The sequence below is a fragment of the Lissotriton helveticus genome, chromosome 1_1, assembly GCF_964261635.1.
Source record: "Lissotriton helveticus chromosome 1_1, aLisHel1.1, whole genome shotgun sequence".
NCBI lineage: Eukaryota > Metazoa > Chordata > Amphibia > Caudata > Salamandridae > Lissotriton > Lissotriton helveticus.
In genome coordinates this window covers 2,088,571,886-2,088,594,592 of record NC_136057.1, presented here as the reverse complement: position 1 = coordinate 2,088,594,592, position 22,707 = coordinate 2,088,571,886, and the positions used below count along the sequence as shown (strand labels likewise).

General features: G+C 42.5%; 1 protein-coding gene across 3 annotated transcripts in view; it reads right to left on the bottom strand.

Annotated features, from left to right (window-relative positions):
* Positions 1 to 22,707, bottom strand: part of LOC144756098 (vitellogenin-A2-like) — a 607,161-nt gene that overhangs the window by 18,547 nt on the left and 565,907 nt on the right. For 2 of the 3 annotated variants that reach the window (XM_078645640.1, XM_078645632.1), the window contains 2 exons: positions 7,840 to 7,937; positions 7,582 to 7,741 (listed from right to left, as the gene is read on the bottom strand). The exons of the other annotated variant lie outside the window; for it this stretch is intronic. In XM_078645640.1, coding sequence (XP_078501766.1) covers positions 7,582 to 7,741; positions 7,840 to 7,937 — 258 coding nt within the window. The remainder of the gene's footprint in view (positions 1 to 7,581; positions 7,742 to 7,839; positions 7,938 to 22,707) is intronic. 3 annotated transcript variants of the gene reach the window in all.

Here is a 22,707-nt window from a genome sequence, read left to right as displayed (position 1 = left end):
TGTCTCCTGCGCTGTGAAAGCCATGAATCACACGACTACCTCAGCAGATTCTGGTACAGGGCCTGAAGCGCTAGAAACTCTACCGAGGAGCAGAGGTATGCCAGACTGCATAATTAGCATTTTGTTTTCGGCTGCGTGTTCAGTTAACACGTACTTGCACAAACAGCGGGCACTAGGTAGCAAACCCCAATCCGTTTATGTAATTTTAAAAATACAGACTCACAGCATATATGCTTCCCTCACTGAGCGAGTTCGGTCCCTCGGTCCCAGCAATGAGTGCCGCACCGTCACCGAGGCCTCTCGCGCGCCATGCTAATCACTTTTTATGTGGACAGTGTGCACTCATTAATCACACTCTACATGAGCAGGGACTCTCAGCACAAATTTAAAATATAAGCAAGTTCACATTACCCAAGAGGTTCAGGAGCCATTGTATTATTTCTTTTCACACGTTCAATCCAGTAAAGAAAATGCCCGCCTTTTGCTACTATTCGAGTGACCTCAGGGGCAGGAAGCGGAAGCAGAGAGGCGGCGGAAGTTAGAGCGTGGAGGAAGGTGCCGGTTTCAGAAGGCTAATCTGCACGGGAGGCTGCACAGCTTTTTTTAGGCAGTAGGAGGCACGTCATTACAGCCGGGGAGAGCGATCACCTTCGGCCTTTGGATCGTGGGAAGAAACTGCTCCACTGCGTGCTCTCTGGCAGTCCCAGGGAAGCGGAATGTGCCTCTTAAGGCATGCGTCGATGAGGAATTTATTTTACGACATAGACCCGGCCCCGAGAAATAAGTGCTGGTGCTAAGCACCGGAAAGCACCGGCACAAATTAAGCACTGGACTGCTTCACATACTCGACAATGTTCATGAGTAATTTGCTACACTCGGCAAGCCTTACATTTATTTTGGAATGTGCAAGCGGCATCCTCAAAAATGCTGCTGAAGCGCCTTCTAAAAGGATTTTTCGAATTGTATTATTCATATTGTACTATCCTATGAGAACATGTCCTTGTTTTTCAGGAAGGGTTGAACATTTTATATAATTCTATCACAAAGTATCAATGTTACGCAACCATTCATGGAGGAGTGTCACCCGGCTATGAAATGTCTCAGATGGTTGTCTTTTGAAATGTCTCAGAACAGGATACTTGTATCTCTCCAGCTACTTGTCCTTAGCTGTCCTGTATGCATCCCAACCTTCTTAACAGGAACTTTTTGCTAGGTTAAATTAACATATGTAAGAGAAAACTGCGCATTCCAAGATGAATATGTGTGCATTCTTAAAACTCATAAGCTGATGTTTGGAGGTAAATGGCTGAATCTCCAAAATATATATTGAGGTTATTTTAGAGTGATAAATCATGTGTAAAGAGAATTATTTTGTGCAAAGGGCACTGCAGCCGTAGCTGGCAGGTATTACCTACTTATACACATTCCAAATTGACAAAGCCTTTTTTATATTACTGCTCACAGCCCTCCTAATGCACTGAGGTTATCACTGATGGTAATCTTGGACAAGGGCGTTACTAATGAAATCTTGTCTGATGTGTTCACTATTACAGCACTAATAATATTGACTGCTCACAATGATTTCCGATTAACATAAGTAGTTCTTGTTAGACAAACGTTTAAAGACTCCTGTCCCAGAAGCAGCAGTTTGAATCACCCCAAAAGACATTACAAAAGAGGAGTGACAATATGGTAGGATAGGAACAAAGCTGGATAGAATACGTGGAGAAGCTGTTCCATCATAGTGGGTATCAAATTAACGTTAAAGCAATAGGTGGGGCAGTGCCATCTTTCTTGCTAAATGCTGTAAGAACCTCCTCTAATAGATCAAGTAGGTAGTTCTATCTGTAGACCCTATTGGGTGTGTCTATGTACCCAAACTAAGTTAGGTACCCCAGCCTGAGAGCTACCAAATGCACCACTTACGGAGCAGATTATTACAGCACTTGGATCAGTGTGTACTTTGAATTCATGAAATATTTCTTACTTAATTGCAAGTAATAAAGTGCATTAAAATGTTAATTCTGTGGGGGAATTGCATCATGCTGCATTGAACTTTATTTGCCACTAGGAGGACCTTGTGCATTTCAGGGCTATATAAAATCCTTGTTAGAGGACACCAAGGCAGTCAGAAGTTACTCACACCGAGATGCTGCCTGTCAACAAGGGCGGAGCACCCCCCTCCACTGTGTGTGGGTAAGGCATCCAAGCACTTTATATGTGCTTATGCGCAGGCACCTGGCAGCCTGAGTCCAGCCCTCTGAAGTCTTCACCCTCATGACCTCCCAAACAAGCCTACTAAGTATGGTGTCAACTATGGTTTGTGTTGAACAAGTTACTTACCTCAGTAATGCCTTATCTGGTAGAGACTCCATCGAGCCACAGATTCCTTACCTTTTGAATTATCTCCAGGCATCAGACTGGAACCAGAGGTTTTTCTCGAGCAGTAATCCTACATGCCAGTAGGCAGAGTCAATCGGCTCTGCGTGGTGGTGTTATCCACAACAAAAGTTAAGTGCAAAGTGCTTATATAGGTGCCACGCCAGCGTGCTGACATCACTTTCTTTTTGCAACTTTCTACACCAGGAGCACAGAGCCACGGAGAAAACCAACCACTGGTGTGGAAAACTAGGGCCCTGAAAAAGGGGAACTGCCCTGTCCCTACAAATTTGTTCACGGAGCAGGAGGATGGGTGGGTCTGTAAAGAATATGCAGCTAGATATAGTCTCTACCAAAGAAGGCATTACCGAAGGTAAAAAACTTGTTCATCTGATAGAGACTTCTAGCCCCACATTTCCTACCTTTTGAATAGATACCCAAGCAAAAATTCGCCGGTGTTGAGTCTGCAGACTAATTACATACAAGAAAGTCCTGCAGGACCGAATGGGCAAAGTGCCTCTCCCTACAGGCTTGACTGTCCAGGCAGTAGTGTTTTGTGAACTTGTGCACGGAAGCCCACGTTGCTGTCTGGCAGATAACGCAGTGGCGGCGACTATAGCTCTGGTGGAATAAGCACACAAGCCCTCAGGCTGTGCATTCTTGTTCGTGGTGAACAGTTATAACCAAGGCTCTCCCTACTCTTGAGAGAGTCTTTGCACCACCTCCAAATGGAGATTCCATTTGTGATCCGCTAGGCATCTTCAGCTGACTTTGTCCGCCCAGGAGTTCAGAGAACCCCTCAGGTGTTGAACCACTAGAGATGTGCCCCGACATTCCAGCCATGTCCAGAGATGCAGTGCCTCTTGACAATATTCTGGACTCGTAGTTCGGGAGGATAAGCCCAGAACTCATCCGTGTCCAGAACAGCTGATATGAAAGGGAGTGTCTGAGAGGGAGTCAGGTGTGACTTCAGCACTTTGAAAGTGAACCATCATAAGTCCAGGCAGTCCACCGTAGTTTGGAGGTGGGAGATGATAGCTTGGGGCGAGTCCGTCTTTAAAAGCCATTCGTCAAGACACGGGAAGGCTAGTACCCCTGATCTCTGCAGATTATCTCAACCACCGCCATCTCCTTAGGGGCTCTGGTAAGGCCATAATGTAAAACAGAAAGTTTAAAGGACTTGTGACCTACTGTGAACCACAGGGAACACTTTTAGGTAGGCAGGACGGGGGTGTGAAGGTATTGTTGTGTTGATTCTACTCACAAACTGAACTAGGCCTAGGATGATGGGATGTCAGCATTTAGGGACTCAGTCACTTAACCACATCAGTACCTATGGCCCCAAATCCAGACTAATTCATGGTACTTTTTTCCTGCCTTCCTAACTATCCAGAGAAACAGGTAACTTAGCACCCCAGAACATAACACTCTGAACTCTATGAGGAGTTGCGGTAACAGGTCATCACCTTTCATTCTCACACACAATAAATGTCCACAATAAAAGGAAAGAGACACATAGAAAGCTTACAATATTTATTGAAGCTAATGTGCTCTATAATGCATAACTGTGCTGTAATCATCAGAACAGTCAACAATAGTTCAAATCGTTTACATCTCATTTGATTATTGTGAAACAAATTGGACGTGAAATGAAACCACTACAATCACTTTTAGTTCCCTCTTTTGAACATAAATGAGAATTATAGACAACAAATGTTCTTTATATATAGTCCTCAAGATTAATCCCATTAATGGGCTGCAACAAGAAGTAGCCAATGATGAGGATTCCCTAAAAAATATATTCACTCTATTAATATTATCTATTGGTCCTTTTTATATAACTTCAGTCTGTAGTGTTCTAAATATAGAAAGGAGTGTTTGTTCCATTAGAAAACATGAGCTTTTCATCACCTTGGAATGCTTACAGTATATTTGACAATGCCATCACGGCCATACATATGATAGTAGTCTATAGAGTGGCCATGAATATATGACACACTTGGTGGAAGAGGCACAAATGAGACCTGCTTTCCTTAGGTCAAGCAATACTCGACAGAATGATATCCCCTTGTTAGATTATACTATAATTTCAACCCTTTAAAAAATGTGGGGAAGTAAATGGAGACACTTGTGTTCATTAGGGTCAGTTTTAGGCATTGTAAAAGGTAAAGCACAGCATTTAGCATCAATTGTCCACATGGGGCTTAGTTGATCATTGTCAGTAGAAGATTTTTCCGTAAAGCTGTGGAGGAACCAAAACTTTGGATGCATCTTGATCCAATGGAATAGCAAGCTTGTCATGGGGTTAATGCAATCAAGAAAAGTGGTCCCATAACAGACCTGGGTCCAGTAACATTGCACCCTGTGCACTGTTTATAGCTATGCCCATGCCTTCATTAAGCAGTGGGTTCGTTAATAACTTCCATGCATGCAAAGCTTTAGAGAATGTTTTGTTCACATAATCTAGAATTCTGATTAGGCATCTAGCCTTCTGGACTCCTTTCATTAAGCACATAGGGGGATTGAAGAAAAATAGAGCTGATCTTGCATTCTCTCCTGCATTTTCATTACACAACTATTCAGTAATATTGGTCTGAGCTTCCTGAGAAAGCTTTGAAGGCTACTGTTTTGCTGGGTGTCAAACTAGACAGGTAAAAGCTAAGTATCCTAGATAATTGTACTTTGAAATCCAATATAAAAAATCATAGATAACTTGAGGTCAAAAGACTCTACTTTGTTTGTATGTACAATATAGCAGCAGAGCAAACTGTGAAAAAATTACTAGTTACAGAGATATAACCCTGAATATTTCAGAAAAATTAGGAGAAGATGTGCTCTCAGAACTTAAGTTAATGTCTGGGGATACACTACTTAGTGCACAAGTGTAAGTGAATTGTGAGTGTTATGCTCCAGTTACTAGGATTTGATTTGTTTTTTATCACCAAAGTGTCAAGATTTTGTAACAGAACCCTAGTCTACAAAGGAATGCCTAGTTGTTCAAGTGCTTTGCAACAATTGCATACGTACTCGCAGCAATCCACAGAAAATTTTCAGATTTTTGTCCCTTTATATTTTTGCTGTCTATGATGTGTCACAACCACCTACTGAACCCAGCAATTGTAACGATGACAGCTTAGCCATGGTGACAGATGAACAGGAATCCTGTACAAATGAAATCATAGGCTGTCCTATCTGGGTTCATGTCAACTAAATAGGGTCAATGCCAATGGTACAATTCTATATAACCAAAAGTGAGCAGCTTGGCAAATGAACTTCATATACTCATAGCTGGATAGCAGGTTGATCAAGTGTAACAATCCAGTAAAGTTGCAAAAGAACAAACACTACATTTTAGCGTCTGGGTTTGCGAATACATTTTCAAAAATAAATCATGTCACAAGTTCAAACACTAATATACCTAGAAACGACTTTAACCACAGTACAAGAAAAAAATCTTCCTCCTGAGGACACAGCTTCATCTAAAAGGTCAAAGTCTCATTTCTGGGATGGAATTCCCGTTTTAGGGAAACCAGACCTGTTTTTACCTCTCCCGCAAGGGTGTTGATGTATTAATGATAATTCTGGAGTCTGTTATTTTAATTAGTGTCGGCTGAGCAGCTGTGGGTAGTCAGGTAAGAAGTATTTTACCAAGGATCATTTTGCCAAACCTAGATTTCAAAATAAGGGCAAGATTGATACAACTATTGAATGCTGTGCAATGGTGTAAGAGATTACACTTATAAATGTTGGGAATGCTGTGGTCCTAGATGGTTACACAATTAATTATTACAGTCGTTGTGGAGATGTTTGTATCAATGTTGACAGCTTTGTTCATGATGTGTGATATACCAAGTAGAATGCTTTGTGCCACGGTATTAGTACTGATAAAGTGCAAACGGCACTCTAAAGAATAGAGGTGCATTACACTCATGATTTGCACGCACCCGTATATGTTTTCAGTATCACAATGTATTATGTTTATTAAAGGCATTTATTGTACATGTTAAACAGGAAATGTAATGTGTGCTGTACATAGAATTGTCATATATTAGAAGACACCATTACTTTTTGTATACATCAATGCAGTAAGACATTATAATCATTTTAATGTAATCGTATGTGTTAAAGTTGCCTGCAGTCTAGGCCCAGAGGTGCAGGTTGTTGATAGTTTCGTTTCCTCAGCTACTGAAGAAATAATTAAATGTATTTTTGAATGTACCAGAACAGTATGCTGTCATCCCATTGTAGGTACAAAGAACTTACCATCCTTATTTTAGTTGAAGGAGATAACTGGAATACCTTTGAACAGTCTAAGAAGCGAGAGGGGAGAATATCTTCTGTGCTTGGTCTATCTACACTCCAAGGTAATAAAGCGGCGAGGAAGATTTAATTAAAGAAGTCATCAAAAGTTACCGGAGTGCTGAACGTGAAATAATTGTCAGTGATACATTAGGGAGAGGGCTGAATTTATCCTTTTTGTATTGTGTGCAGAGACAGAAAATCTGACTTCTAGATTTTTGGAGGAGAAGAAGCATTTTAAGAGCGAGACAGCACCATCATTTATGAGAGTAGTGTAGGGAAAGAGAATGTATGCTTTCCTGCCTAATGAAAAAGGATTTGGATTCCGCCTTCATCTTGGGTTGCGTACTAATCTTGGAGTTCATTATTCTGTGTCTCTTATGCTGAATCAATTATATGCATAGATTTGGCTCTGTATTCATTTTTCTGTATCTATATTCATTGATACTCCGATGTGTGTACATCCAGCAAATTTTGCTTGTGTACCAATCTTGGAGTTTATTATTCTGTGTCTCTTATGCCAAATCAATTATATGGGTAGATTTGGCTCTGTATTAATTTTTCTGTATCTATATTCATTGATACTCTGATGTGTGTACATCCAGCTATTTTTGGCCTTATAATAAAATCCATGAATTAGAATTCAGAGTCTGTGGTCCTGAAAGCATGTCTATATTGTAAGTATAATCTTGAAGTGTTTATTTCCCTCGACAACTTTTAGTAGGCAAGTAAAAGATCATCAGTGCTAAATTTGGGAAGTAAGGCAAGGTCCAAATTTGGCGTAACCAGTACTTCCCGATCCAGAGTACCTTTGCTTTTATATAGACCTGAGAAATAAGCCCCATGTGTAACGTGTCTTTTGATCGTGTAAAGTGAGGCCATGTACTTAAGAAAATCTGTTACCACCAGAGCAGGACCCTTCTTCAGAAATCCAAGAGTGAGCAAAACTCTGCTCATTTTTAGCCACAGATCCATCAGGCATCTGAAATTCTTGTTCCTTAACATCATCGTGGCGACCACAAATTCCACATGTCTTTCCTTTCATCCACAAAGCTGTAACAACCTTTAATTAAAGACAAGGTAAAGGTTATTTTATTTATGAATCTCAGTGTCATTTTTAATTTAGTAAAAATTAGCTACGATATAAAGGTAATATTGTACCGTGCACGTGATTCCATCATAGTAAAGTTTCTCAATGCCATAGTCTGGTGCTATTAGGGAAAGACCAGCTCCCTCTTTGGTAATCATGACGAATGGCTCTGTAATTAAATGAAAAAGATTTCAGTATTTTCAAACTCAAAGGTGTTAACCTACCTTATAACTGAATATTTTTCATGGGAACTACAGCACTGAAGTAGTTCCAACCCCTTCTGAATTACCAAGCAATTACAGAAGATCTCACTCCCTCCTATTTGCTGAAAGAGGTAAAGCTTTAAATGGGGAATTCAAAAGATCTTTTATTCACTGATCACATTCAAAGTCAACTTCCAACCCACAGAAGCCCTCTTCTATTCATACAGCTCATAGCCTCCAAAATATAGGACTTGCTAGACTGTCATTAGCAAAGAGATGACTAACAATTTTCTTAAACGTATTAGCACCACAGACAGATTTACTAATAATTAGCAGCAGAAAAAACTCTTGAGAACTTCAGTTTTACTATTGATTAGGGTTTTCCTCCAATTCACACAAGTGAAAAGTGCTCAAGACTTACATTGGACTTTTTATTTTACATGTGCAAATTTGCACACCTTTCACAAGCATAAAGAGAGAAAATTGTTACATTTTTTATATATTTATTTAATATATTCACTTTTTTTGACGTAATAAGTGACTCATATTGGGATTAAATTTCAGCAAGCAAAAGCAAACTTAACTAAAAACAACTAAAAAAATTGAAAAACAAATCTATAAATATAAAAGTGCTGGGCACTAAACTATGGAAACCACTATGTGGTAATATATAATAACAAGCATTTGGAATGCAATCGGTCTTGTCTTAGGGACCTTATAAGTATTTAGCCGTGGAAAAGAAAGTATACCAGTTAAAAACTAATTTTAAAGCTTATTCAAAAATCCCACACTCTGCCTGCCCAAAGTAGTGTTATGAAATTAAAGGATCGTTTAGAAACCCACAGCACTGGGGGGCGTGGCTTGCGCGCCGCTTCTGCATGGCGGACTGCGCTTGAGCTCCGAGGCGAGTTCTCCCGTCGGGCTGATTTCTCCGTTCCCCGACTGCCCCTGTGAGCGGAAAAGGCAGCCTTCAACAGCGGAATATGAAGGGAGCTGAGCGATGAGGTTTTCCTGCCGTTTTGGTCACCGGCTGCATGATTTTTGTCTGACGCTCGTTTTCCTCACGGACGGCCGCCGTTTCCTGCCCCTGACGCAGTTGGCATTTTCTCCTCAGGAATGCCGTTTTCGCTACAATGTTGCAGGCCGTGGTGGCTGCCCAGGGAGTTTCTTCTATGATGCCTGCAATTGGTAAAAAATTTTCCTTTTTTATGCTATTTTCTTGCTGCTTGGCTGGGAATTAAGTTGCCTACGTGCTATTTTCTCTCAGTGCAGTTATCTCATTCAGGTGTGGAGCTTTTTCCTGCGAACTCTGTGCTGTGCCCTCCTGAATTAACTGTAGCTCTATCATTATTTAGCTACCTATCTGCCCTGCATATAAGTCCGCCGCTATTATCTTATAAGTGCCCATTGAGTTCAGTGTGCTGTATTTCTTATTTTGGGCTGAAGTCTGCGCAGTTTTTGCTCTTCTCTTTCCTTCAAGTGGATATATATTTTTTCTTTGTGGTTACTCCTTCATGGCTACAAGTATGGGTCGCTCCACGAGTAACAAAGACGCTAAAGATGTTGGCACGTCACTGAAAAGACTTAAGTCGGTGTCTCCTACGCCTGAGTCTGCTCAGTCAGACACTACCTCCACGCTGGATACCATATTAACGCGCCTTAATGAGGTGCATGATATTGCGCAGTCAACAAAAACTAATACTGATTTGCTGCAAGTGGAGGTGTCTGCTATCAGGAATGACTTTAAAGCCCTCTCTCTTCGTGTATCTGCCACGGAATCACGAATCAGTTCTGCAGAGGATGGTATGCAGAAACACTCCAGATCCATCAACCACATGGAGCGCTCAATGGCGGCATTGCGCAGAGATCTCACTGAGCAGGAAGATCGCAACCGTAGATCTAACCTACGCATTTTTGGCCTGCCGGAAGATTCAGAGAAATCATCTTCATCTATGATAGAGTTCTTATCTCATTGGATTCCGGACACCTTACAAATCTCATTCCTCAGAGAGTTTGAGATAGAAAGAGCACATCGTGTTCCAACGTTTCGGTCTAAATCGGCATCCCAGCCAAGAGCAGTTATTTTTAAGCCATTGCGACATCAGCATACTGAACAGATTCTCTCTCATATGCGCAAAGCTAAACAAGTCATCTGGGATGGTCATCGAATCTCAATCTCTCAGGACTTTGCCAGAGATACGGTTATAAGGAGAAAGGGCTTCCTTAATCTTCGGAAGCGTCTTTCTGAAATGGATATTCCCTTTTCATTTTCTGGTCCATCGAAGTTCCGCATTACTTATAAAGGACAATCTAGAATTTTTGATGAACCGGCCGACTTATCTACATTTCTGGACAACGAGTTGGAGATAGAGATGGAGGTTCAGAAAGCGACTTTGCAGTCTTCTGGTGCCTCGGGCACTTGAATTGTCTTCTTCTTTCGTCTGGATGTACTATTTTGCATGCCTGGGTCTCTCCTCTCTCATGTTGAGCTTATATGTCGTTCTTGACCTCCAAGGTTGTTTCATAGACTTTTTCTGTTCTTCTGGTATTCACACTGCTTCCTGTTCTCTTTCCTTTTTTTTGTTCCAGAGTTATACTCTTTAGCTTGTATTCTGGTTTTCTTGTTCTTATTTTCTGTCGTTGTTTAGTCTAAGTCATTTTTCTCTTTTCTAGACGCTTATCTCTTACTAATTACCTTATTTTTTCTCATTTCTGTCTTTTTTCTGTCGCTCTCTTTTCTATCTATTTTACTATCTTTCTTCCTGTCTTTTCTACATAGTTATATGTTCCGGTTTTTTCTACTTCAACTATATATTCTTATTATATACAGTTATAGTCTGTTCGTTAACTATATTTTTAGGTTATGCATTTCTGTTCGTCAGACATTCATCTACTGTTCCTGAGTTACCTCAGGCTTTTGTCTTTCTAATCAGTTTCTCTGATAATATTAATTAGTATTGCTTTATCGCTTGATATTAGACTAATAACTAAATGTAATTATACATTCTGCTTAGGTACATTATGCCTGTTCATGTTATTGCTAAATGTCGGTTTTAACTTCTAAGGTTATTTGATAGACCTTTCCTGTTCTTCTGGGCCCTTACTGTTTTCTGCTCTCTCCTTCTTTCCAAAGTCATGCTCTTCAGCTTGTATTCTGTTCTTCTTGCTTTTACTTTCTGTCATTATTTATTTCAAGTCACTTTTCTCTTCTTTCGACGCTTATCTCTTATTAGTTACCTTATTCTTTCTCATATTTGTCATTTTCTATCTCTTTCTTTTCTATTCATTTTACTGCCTTTCTTCCTTTATTTCCTACATCTTTGTATGTTCCGTTTTTTTCTACTTCAATCATATATTGTTATTATATACAGGTATAGTTTGTTCATTAACTATGTTTTTATTTTTAGAATGTGCATATTGATCGTTATACACTCATCTATTGTTCATGTGTTGCCTCTGATTTTTGTTTTTCTAATCAGTTTCTCTGCTAGTTTTAACTATTATTGCTATGGCTCTGATTTTAGACTGATGACTAAATGTGTTTATACAATTTTCTTAGTTATTTCTTGCCTATCCAAAGGGTTATGCAGCTTTGCGCTGCTAATTTTGTCTGTTACCAGTTTCTATTTTAATGCTATCAGCTTGCTATATTTTGGGGCTATTGTGATCAATTACTTTTCCTCCTAGTACGGGACCTGTACTCGCCTTTTCTACGTTCTCCCTAGTATGATGTTGGTCTTTTTTAGGCCTCCCCTCCTGCTTCCTCTCTCCCTCCTTTCTTTTCTCTTTTTCTTTCTTCTTTCTTCCTCTTTCTCTTGGATTCCCCACATGGATTTTCCCTCCGTGTTTCCTAGGTTTGAAAATGTGTTCCTTGTTTGTGTAGGGTTGCTTCTTTTTCTGTCATCCATGTAATCTTTTCTTTGTTATTCTGTATTTCCATGCCGGGTTTAAATGTTTTATCCCTTAATGTTAAGGGTTTGAATCATCCGGTAAAAAGGTCGAAAGTCTTAGATTATTGTAAATCCCTGTCTTCTGACCTGGTTCTTTTTCAAGAGACCAAGATCTCTAACAGAGAGGCGTTGTTTTTGAAGAGGGAATGGGTTTCGGATGTTTGCTGTTCTGATGCCTCTGGTAAACGAAATGGGGTCGTTACATTAGTTTAAAAAAATTCTGGTTTATCTATACTTTCTTCTGATCATGACTCTCAGGGTCGCTGGCTGTTGTCTAAGTTGTCGGATGGTCAACATGAACTGTATGTGATGAATATCTATGCTCCTAACGCTGATGATCCTGCCTTTTGGAAGTCGGTTACCAAGAAACTGAATGACACCCCGCACTCTGGCAATCTTATTGTAGGCGGAGATTTTAATTTACCAATGGACCCTCTTTTAGACAGGAATTCTGCATTTCAGTTTCGTCCTCCTAAATCTCACAAACAAATGCTTAATATGTGCTCCTTATCCCATCTTCAAGATTTATGGCGACTCCATAACCCTACTGGTAGTGATTTTTCTTTCTTCTCTTCGCCTCATTCTTCCTTCTCTCGTATTGATTATCTCCTGGTTCATTCTCCGCTTGTTTCATCTTCCTCTTCTCCGCTTATACATCCTATTTTGATTTCCGATCATGCGGCGGTCACCTTTACACTGTCCTCCTTTGCTCCTAAAGGGCGCGGTCGTTCATGGAGATTGAATACCGAAGTTTTACATGATGCCTCTCAGGTTGATGAATTTTCTAAAGCTATAGACATTTTTTTCATGAAAATGAAGGCTCTGTCTCTTCCCCAGTCGTTCTATGGGACTCATTTAAATGCACTTTCCGTGGTCAAGCGATTAAGTGTATGTCCAAACGAAATTCGGATATTAAAAAGGAGCTTACAGATTTATCATCTCAAATTAAAACTCTGGAAGCCAACTTTAGACAATCTAAAGATTCATCTTGTTTACAGCTAATAAAACAACTAAAATACAAATATAATACCATTGTTACTAAAAGAGCTCATATTGGTGTACAAGCACAGAAATCCAAGAAGTTGTTGTTAAAAAATCGTGCTGGGAAGCTTTTGGCTGCTACCTTAAAATTTCAGGATTTCTCCTTTAAGTCCTCGCAAATCTCTTCTATTACTGATCACACAGGTTCTAAAAAATTTCAAACAGGGGAAATACTTGAAGTTTTTCGTGAATATTATAATAAACTGTACACTCCCTCTAATGTTTCCTCTTTTGACCGGTGTCAGGCTTTTTTAACTTCGCTTCCGATTCAGTCGGTCTCTGATGATGATCGTACTTTTCTAAATAAGCCTATTTCCCCCGAAGAAATTATTTCTGCAATTAAAGCTACTCGTTCTGGCAAGGCTCCTGGCCCTGATGGTTATCCAATTTTATTTTATAAAACTTTTCTCCCTACGCTTGTTCCCAAATTACAATCTCTCTTTGACTCTTTTGTTAAGGATGGATCTGTTTCTGGTACGGCTGCTGAAGCTACTATAGTAGTGATCCCGAAAGAAGGGAAAGATCATTCGGATCCCAAAAACTTCCGTCCTATTTCTCTCCTTAATATGGAAGCTAAGATTTTTGCTAAAATTCTGGCCAAAAGATTAGAATCCTTTATCCCTCATCTTGTTCATCCTTCTCAAACTGGTTTTGTGAAAGGCCGTCTTGCGCGTGACAATATACGCACTTTTTGTCACGTTCTCGGTGCTGCCAAAAGATCTCAACTCCCTGCCGCGGCCTTGGCCGTTGATGCGGAAAAGGCCTTCGACAAGGTCTCTTGGCCATTTCTTCGTGCAGTTTTGTGCGCGCACAATCTTGGCGACTCTTTTATTAATATGATAATGTCCTTATATTCTCAACCTAAAGCTAACATTAGAGTTAATGGTGCTACGTCGTCGTTTTTTAATCTTTGTCAGGGCACTAGACAGGGGTGTCCTTTATCCCCACTTTTATTCTTATTATCTATTGACCCTCTTCTTCGACTGATTGAGCTACACCCTGATATTAAAGGTTTTTGTTTCGGGCCTCACCGTATTAAAACTGCTGCGTACGCGGATGATGTTCTCATCTTTTCAGACGATATTGCTTTGGCAATCCCTGCTCTTTCAAATACCATTTCCCTCTTTTCATCGGTTTCAGGGTATACCCTAAATAAAGATAAGACGGAAATGTTCCCTTTGAATGCCTATTGTTTCCCCTCTCATATCGGCTCTGCGGGCTTTAAGTGGCAATCTACACATCTGAAATACTTAGGGATTTATTTCTGTTCTACTCTCTATGCTACCACTGCCTATAATGAATCCCAGACTCTCCTTAAAGTCTGGCGTCTTTTGGATACATGGTCTCCAAAACATATTTCATGGTGGGGTCACCTCCAGACTCTCAAAATGATGATCACACCGATTATTAATTTTGTTTCATCCATGCTTCCGGTTAAATTATCAGATTCCTTTTTTCGCGAAATCGATGGTCTGACTTCTAAATTTCTGTGGAATGATAAACGTGCTAGACTTGCATACAAATGTTTGCGTCGGCCTTGCGATATGGGGGGCTGCAATTTTCCTGATTGGGAAAAATACCAAACTGCCTTTCTGGCTTCTCAAGGAGCTTTATGGTTCTCTCCTCCATCTCTTCATGTTCCCGCTTGGTTGCTCATAGAACAAGAATGAGCATCCCCTTTGCCTACTGCCTCTTTTTGCACGACTTCTAGTTTACATATCCTGTTTTCTCGTTCTATCATTATTGATACAATTGCTGCGGTCAGGAAAGTAGACAAGAAAGTGGCAATTCCTTTACACAAAACTAGGTGGTCGTCTATCTGGCGGAATTCCAAAATTAAACTCAACATTACTCCCGACCTTATGACCTACTGGGTAGATAAAGGGATCTCGCTTGTTAAACATCTGTATGATGCTTCTGATCAACCATTACCTTTTTCCACCTTGGCTCAAAAGCATTCTTTAACAAATCTTGATTTTTATACTTTTCTAAAAATTAAAGTGGCCCTTGCTAAAGTCCGTCTTCATCCTACCTCTTCTATCATCTCACTTTTTCATATTTGGATCAAATCTGGTCACGTCGCCTCCAAAATGTATACATTTTTGTCATCTGCTTCTCTACCCGCACAGACGGTTGCTCAGCAAAAATGGATACATCACTTTGATCCTGCTATTACAGATCATATTTCCTCGGAGACTTGGCAATTAATTGGTAAACTCTCTCTTCGTAATAAAATTGCACCATCTTTAATGCAATCTAAGTTTTTCTCTATCAATCTCCTCCGTTGTACGCCTGTGCGTCTTCATTCGCTGAATCTTAAAGATGACAACCTATGCTGGAGTTGTGGTTTGTTGCCAGGCGATTTTCACCATATGTTTTTTGGTTGCTCTTTGCTTCAGCCTTTTTGGGACCTCATCCATAAACATCTCTCTCTTATTTTTGGTATTGAGTTCCAACTTTCTTTCCCTTTAATTTTATTGGGCCCACTGGCTGCCCCTACTCCTCTCCCATTGGATCCTCTGGATTTACAGTTGATGGATCTTCTCCTCTCTATTGCTGTGAAAATCATTCTTATGGAATGGAAATCCTTTTCTTTGGTTTCCTATCATACATGGTGGGCCTGGGTTTCCTTTTTACGCAGTGCTCACACGTCGGTTGATCAAGCTCATCTTTCTCCATCTATTTCTAGTGGGGTTTGGAAAGCTTTGGATGATTATATGGAGTTTTCCTCAAATGGGTTGGTTCCTCAGTTTCCTTTTGATATGTCTGTCTAAGTGTTGTCCTCTAATTTTCTAGGTTGGCTAGTCCTGTGGGAATCCTTCCTCTTTTTCTTCTTTTTTCTTCTTCTTTCTCTTCTCTTTCCTGTCCTCTACTCCCTTTCATCCTTCTATTGCTCTCTCTCTTCTTTCCTCTCTTCTTTTATTCTATTTCCTCCCCTGTCCCCATCTCCATATTTGATAGTGATACGTTTGTTTAGTACCCGGCTAGTAGCTTTTCCCTAATTGAATTCTATACTTTATAACTGGCTACTTTTAATTTTATATGCATTTACCTTGATTATTTCTCAAGTTTAGCCCCTGATTGTATAGCTCTCTTGCATTAGTGTATCACTTGAATTGTATTCTGATCCTTTTACTTTATATCACTTCTTTTTCAATAAAATTTTCTTGAAATCAAAAAAAAAAAAGAAACCCACAGCACTGCAAATAAGAACATGGTTAGGTTAAAAACTAAACATGTATGGGATAAATATGTATTTATTATCCTTAGAAAAACAAGGGCCAGAGAATAGGTTCTGTGTGTTGGAAAGAAAAATAAAAGGACCCTGTGATGAAAAAAGCATTCGTATTTACGAGAATGCCGCATTAATGGCGTGGTGTACAGAAGGCATCTTTCAGAAGTCATGCTGATCGCATGATATAGTAAAAACAAGTAAACTTTAGGAAGAGATTAGTTCAAAACACTATCATTTATCATATAGTTTAGGAGTATATTTCCTGCAGTAGCCCATTCATTTTCCCCTGCCAAAGGCTTGAACTAAACAGAAAGCTTATTTACAGTAAAGAGCTGCTGTACCTGGGTACCATGCTTTTCCCAAGATCTCCATGAAAGAAGCCTGCAAGCCTGTGTGGCTGCCAGCTGAGTTAATTATAGCATTGAGTCACATTCATCCACGAACCACGAGACTGTCAGATGACCTTCTGGGTGGTCTGAGTTGAACACCAAAGGGCTCGCCATGCTGCAATACAACCTGCTCAGACCTCACCAAAGCGAGCGGCCGAACAGCCCGGAAGACAGCTGTCAAAAAAGCTGCCCCTTGGCACGAAGATCTATTGAGCTACTCGGCCGTAGCAGCTCACATCCAGCAAACTGTCCAGGACAGGCCTTTTAAAATGCTGTTGTGAAGGTAAACAAGAGCAGTTTCCCCCTCCGTGGCTGCTTTGGTGAGGGCTTGAGTTCAGAGAATAAGCAAGCCATCAAAAAAATCACACACTGGCTTTGTCGGTTCAGGGTAGCTTGCCTGCAGCACCTCAATTTATCCTTGCCTCAGAGAATCTGATAGGGGCTCAGCCTCCTGACCTCGCTCCACTGGCAGGTGGAGCTGTTGTGCACAGCTCCCGGCTCTAAATTTGTCAGGCATGCAGGTTGATGCAGTCTGGGAGGGGGCAGCGGTGGGAGGTGGCAGCGGTGGGCCCGCCCTCAGATGGGCACTGGGAGGACCGGGTTGGATGATTTAAAAAACAAAACACAATAATTATAAAATGGGCACCGAGCAACAGCATCATGCCACTGCATATTAAATTAAGAGGGTGCCGTGATTATGCACGGCGCCCATGCTTATATTACAAAACAATAATGATAAAATGGGCGCCCTGCAACAACATCATGTGCGGCTCCCGGGCCTATTAAATTAAGCGGGGCTGTGATTATGTGCGGTGCCCATGCATATATTAAAAAACAATTACGATAAAATGGGCGCCGTGCAACATCATCCTGCGCTGCGCCCGTGCATAAATTTAGCAGGCGCCGTGATCTAGCACGGAGCCCATGCATATAATAAATAAATGAAGGGGCTGCTTGTAAAATGAAAGAGCGCATCAATGTTGCAGGAAATCATGTCGTACCTGCAGTAGTAAAACTCATTAAAGAAGTAGTACTTACTGTCTTGAAAAGACATCCCGTGTAACAAGCGAAGTAAAGGGGCCTGTAGCCATGGGAGGTTACAAATGAAGACAAGGCTGTAAGAAGGAGGGACTAACACGCCATTTACTGAATCAGAAGCCAGCATTTACAAAGGACAAAGACACAAGCCAATGAAAAAGATGGGCGGAGAGTAGGCAGGGCTACTCTTTCATACTCTACTACAGCAAGTCTCTCCTGCAGCGCTCTACCATTGTGCAGCCTCTGTTATTTTAACTAATCCCGTTTTTGTATTTAGGTTGGTATTTTTGTTTGGACCATTTTTCCCATGGTTTTAATACTGCTGGCCACGCTTACCTGCACGCTGTCACTCTCACCTGCACGGTAATTCGTCAAGCACCGCATTTCGCGGGTCCCTCGCCACTGTCTCGTTGGTGGCCATATTGGGTGAGGGCTGAGCCACTTCGCGGTCTAGTCCTCGCTTAGGAGGCTCGACCAGTATAAATTGCAGGCAAACTTAGGCGAGCGCCCTTTCAGCTTAGCGCTATTTCTCCTGAAGCGCTCTACCATTGTGCAGCCTCTGTTATTTTAACTAATCCCGTTTTTGTATTTAGGTTGGTATTTTTGTTTGGACCATTTTTCCCATGGTTTTAATACTGCTGGCCACGCTTACCTGCACGCTGTCACTCTCACCTGCACGGTAATTCGTCAAGCACCGCATTTCGCGGGTCCCTCGCCACTGTCTCGTTGGCGGCCATATTGGGTGAGGGCTGAGCCACTTCGCGGTCTAGTCCTCGCTTAGGAGGCTCGACCAGTATAAATTGCAGGCAAACTTAGGCGAGCGCCCTTTCAGCTTAGCGCATTTCTCCTGCAGCGCTCTACCATTGTGCAGCCTCTGTCATTTTAACTAATCCCTTTTTTTTATTTAGGTTCGTATTTTTGTTTGGACCATTTTTCCCATGGTTTTAATACTGCTGGCCACGCTTACCTGCACGCTGTCACTCTCACCTGCACGGTAATTCGTCAAGCACCGCATTTCGCGGGTCCCTCGCCACTGTCTCGTTGGCGGCCATATTGGGTGAGGGCTGAGCCACTTCGCGGTCTAGTCCTTGCTTAGGAGGCTCGACCAGTATAAATTGCAGGCAAACTTAGGCGAGCGCCCTTTCAGCTTAGCGCATTTCTCCTGCAGCGCTCTGCCATTGTGCAGCCTCTGTTATTTTAACTAATCCCGTTTTTGTATTTAGGTTGGTATTTTTGTTTGGACCATTTTTCCGATGGTTTTAATACTGCTGGCCACGCTTACCTGCATGCTGTCACTCTCACCTGCACGGTAATTCGTCAAGCACCGCATTTCGCGGGTCCCTCGCCACTGTCTCGTTGGCGGCCATATTGGGTGAGGGCTGAGCCACTTCGCGGTCTAGTCCTCGCTTAGGAGGCTCGACCAGTATAAATTGCAGGCAAACTTAGGCGAGCGCCCTTTCAGCTTAGCGCATTTCTCCTGCAGCGCTCTACCATTGTGCAGCCTCTGTTATTTTAACTAATCCCGTTTTTGTATTTAGGTTGGTATTTTTGTTTGGACCGTTTTTCCCATGGTTTTAATACTGCTGGCCACGCTTACCTGCTCGCTGTCACTCTCACCTGCACGGTAATTCGTCAAGCACCGCATTTCGCTGGTCCCTCGCCACTGTCTCATTGGCGGCCATATTGGGTGAGGGCTGAGCCACTTCGCGGTCTAGTCCTCGCTTAGGAGGCTCGACCAGTATAAATTGCAGGCAAACTTAGGCGAGCGCCCTTTCAGCTTAGCGCATTTCTCCTGCAGCGCTCTACCATTGTGCAGCCTCTGTTATTTTAACTAATCCGGTTTTTGTATTTAGGTTGGTATTTTTGTTTGGACCATTTTTCCCATGGTTTTAATACTGCTGGCCACGCTTACCTGCACGCTGTCACTCTCACCTGCACGGTAATTCGTCAAGCACCGCATTTCGCGGGTCCCTCGCCACTGTCTCGTTGGCGGCCATATTGGGTGAGGGCTGAGCCACTTCGCGGTCTAGTCCTCGCTTAGGAGGCTCGACCAGCATAAATTGCAGCCATGCCTACGCGCAGCGTCATCGCGCAGCGGGATCGCCGGATTTCCGCCGGAGTTCCGCCTGAGTTCAGCCCGTCTGCGCCCGTCTGCGCTGAGGACGTGCTGCAGGGCGGGCTGGACTCGGCAGGCACCCCCCTTCCATCCTATGAGGTGCCTAGGCAATACTCCATGCTGGAACTCATGGCTATTAGGCCATCAGTGCAACGGTGTTTTCACCGTTTCTCCCCTGAGGGAATCCGACTTTCCCAGCGATGTTTAACATGTAGGGCCTCTTTTTGCTGCCCGGCTCCCAGGCGTATAAGATCTCATCCACGCTCAGGATGTCGCCCCATCCCGGTTTCTAAAACTGGGTTCTTAATTAATGCGCGATCGCTGATCAAGCATAATGTCGCCTTCCACGACTTCGTAGAAGAAAGACAGCCGGACTGGGTCTTTATTACTGAGACCTGGGCCTCGGAGTCCTCTGGACACGATTTACTCCTGGCCATTCCTGATGGTTATTCCTTCCATAGGCAGGATAGACCACTTCGCAGAGGAGGAGGAATTGCTGTCCTTTTTAAATCGTCTTTTTCCTGCACCACTAAATCGCTATCAAGACCAGGAGATTGTTTTGAGGCACTCTATTTTAGTATACTGTGCGCTCCATCTGTTTCTTTTACTGGGATACTTATATACAGGCCACCTGGCCCGAGGGCGAACTTTTCTCTACATTTACTTGAAATCCTAGAACCATATTTTGGAAAATCCCATCTTTCTATCCTAGGTGATTTTAATTTTCATCTTGATGATATTAGTTCAAAGGACACCCTGACACTAACCGAATCACTCTGAGCTTTTGACCTTGCTCAGCTGGTGAGCAGCCCAACTCACAAGGCTGGCCATATCCTCGATGGGATATTTTCCAGTGACTCCAGGTTAACTACCGGCTCGCCTTTGCCCTTGGTCTGGACAGATCATTTTGCTGTACCTTTTGAATTTGTTCTCTCTGCCCCCCTCTCAGCCAATCCTGTCACTTCTTCATTTATCCCTAGGAGAAACTTCAGAAATATTTCTGATGATACTATCGCTTCTCATATTCAGGCTTTGGAATCCTGTTCCCTGAAGGATGTGGATGAGGCAGCTCAAGAACTTACTGATTCCATTATTAATGCTGTGGAAAAGCTTGCCCCCGCCTCCCTTCGATATGTAGCCCGGCAGAAACCTACTGCACCCTGGTTCTCTGAACACCTGAGACTTTTAAGGCAGGGCTGCAGGAGCAGTGAGAGAAGATGGAGGAAATCCCGGGATTTGAAAGACCGAGAGATCCATAAGTCCGCATTACGAGACTATAAACAGAGAGTTATAATGGAGAAGCAAGAGTATTTTACCAATCTTACAGGCTCCCTAACCTCATCCAGGGAACTTTTCAAAATTGCTGACTCACTATGCTCTCTTCAACTCCCTGATCCCGTAGTCAGTTCTCAGGATCTTTGCAATAACATCTCTGACTTCTTTCATAGCAAAATCTTGGACATCCACATCGCTTTGGAAGTTCAAAGTCACTCCCTGGATAGGGATACTCCCCTTGTTATTGCTAACTTAGACACCTTGGGTGAATGCCCTTCTAAACTATTTGGGCAATTTCCTTTATTGTCTTTGGAAGGACTGAACCTTTTACTTGACAGGACTAAATCCTCTTCCCCTACGGATACTTTACCGTTAAAAGTACTGAAGGAGTGCAGAAATAGCATTCTCCCTCCCATGCTGGAAGTCATGAATAGGGCCATCACACAGGGTTCCTTTCCATCTGTTTGGAAGAAGGCGATTGTGAGGCCTCTTCTAAAGAAACCATCTCTTGATCCTGGCCTTCTTAAAAACTTTAGGCCAATCTCTCTGCTCCCGGCCCCTGCAAAAATACTGGAGGCACACCTCAACCTTCATCTCTCCACTTTTCTTGAGACCAGTGAGTATTTGGATAACACACAGCACGGATTCAGAAAGTATCACAGCACCGAATCCGCTCTCACTGTTGTAGCAGATAACATCTGACGCAAAGTGGATAGTGGCCAAACTACAATACTTGTCCTATTAGATCTCACAGCCGCGTTCGATACCCTGTCTCCCGCCATTTTAACAGCTCGGCTTAGGGAGGCAGGGGTTACTGGGCCGGCCCTGAATCTTCTTAACTCCTTTCTCATTGGTAGAGAACAGAGAGTAAAGCTTGGAAACTTCTTATCCCCTGCCAAGTCATTGCAATGTGGGGTGCCACAGGGGTCGGCCCTTAGTCCGACCTTGTTCAACATCTATGTGGCCCCCCTTGCTAGACTAGTAAGATCGCAGGGGATGGAGGTGGTATCCTACGCCGATGACACCCAGATCATGGTGTCTCTGGCTCATTCCTCTGTTCATACATCTGCCATTAGCTTTAGGTCATGCATGCAGCATGTAGCAGATTGGATGATCATCAACTCCCTAAAGCTAAATGGCGATAAGACAGAGGTCTTAGTCTTTGGGAAGGACCAAGATGCTTGGTCGAGCGAGTGGTGGCCTTTATCTCTTGGCATCTGCCCCACTCCCTCCCAATCAGCCAGAAACCTCGGCGTGATCTTCGATACCTCACTCTCCATGAAGCTCCAAGTAAATAGGACGGTGGCCACGTGTTGGGGTGTGATTAGGATCCTTAATAGGATCCGTAACTATCTCTCTCTCCAGGCCCGTAAGCAGATTGCAGTCGCTCTTGTTGGCTCAAGGCTTGATTATTGCAATTCCTTGTATGCGGAGTCCAACAAGGGTCTTATTCATCGACTGCAAATAGTGCAGAACGTGGCAGCGCGCTTTGTGTTGGCCCTTCCCTTGGCATCTTCCGCTACGATCGCCAGGAGAGATCTTCACTGGCTCCCTGTCCAGTACAGAGTCTCTTTTAAGATTTTATGTCTTACGTATAGAGCTCTTGGGGCAGGTCCGGATGATGCACTTGGGTCTCTGCTTTCCCGTTATCTTCCATCCAGATCCCTTCGATCTGCTGGCCTATTTCAACTG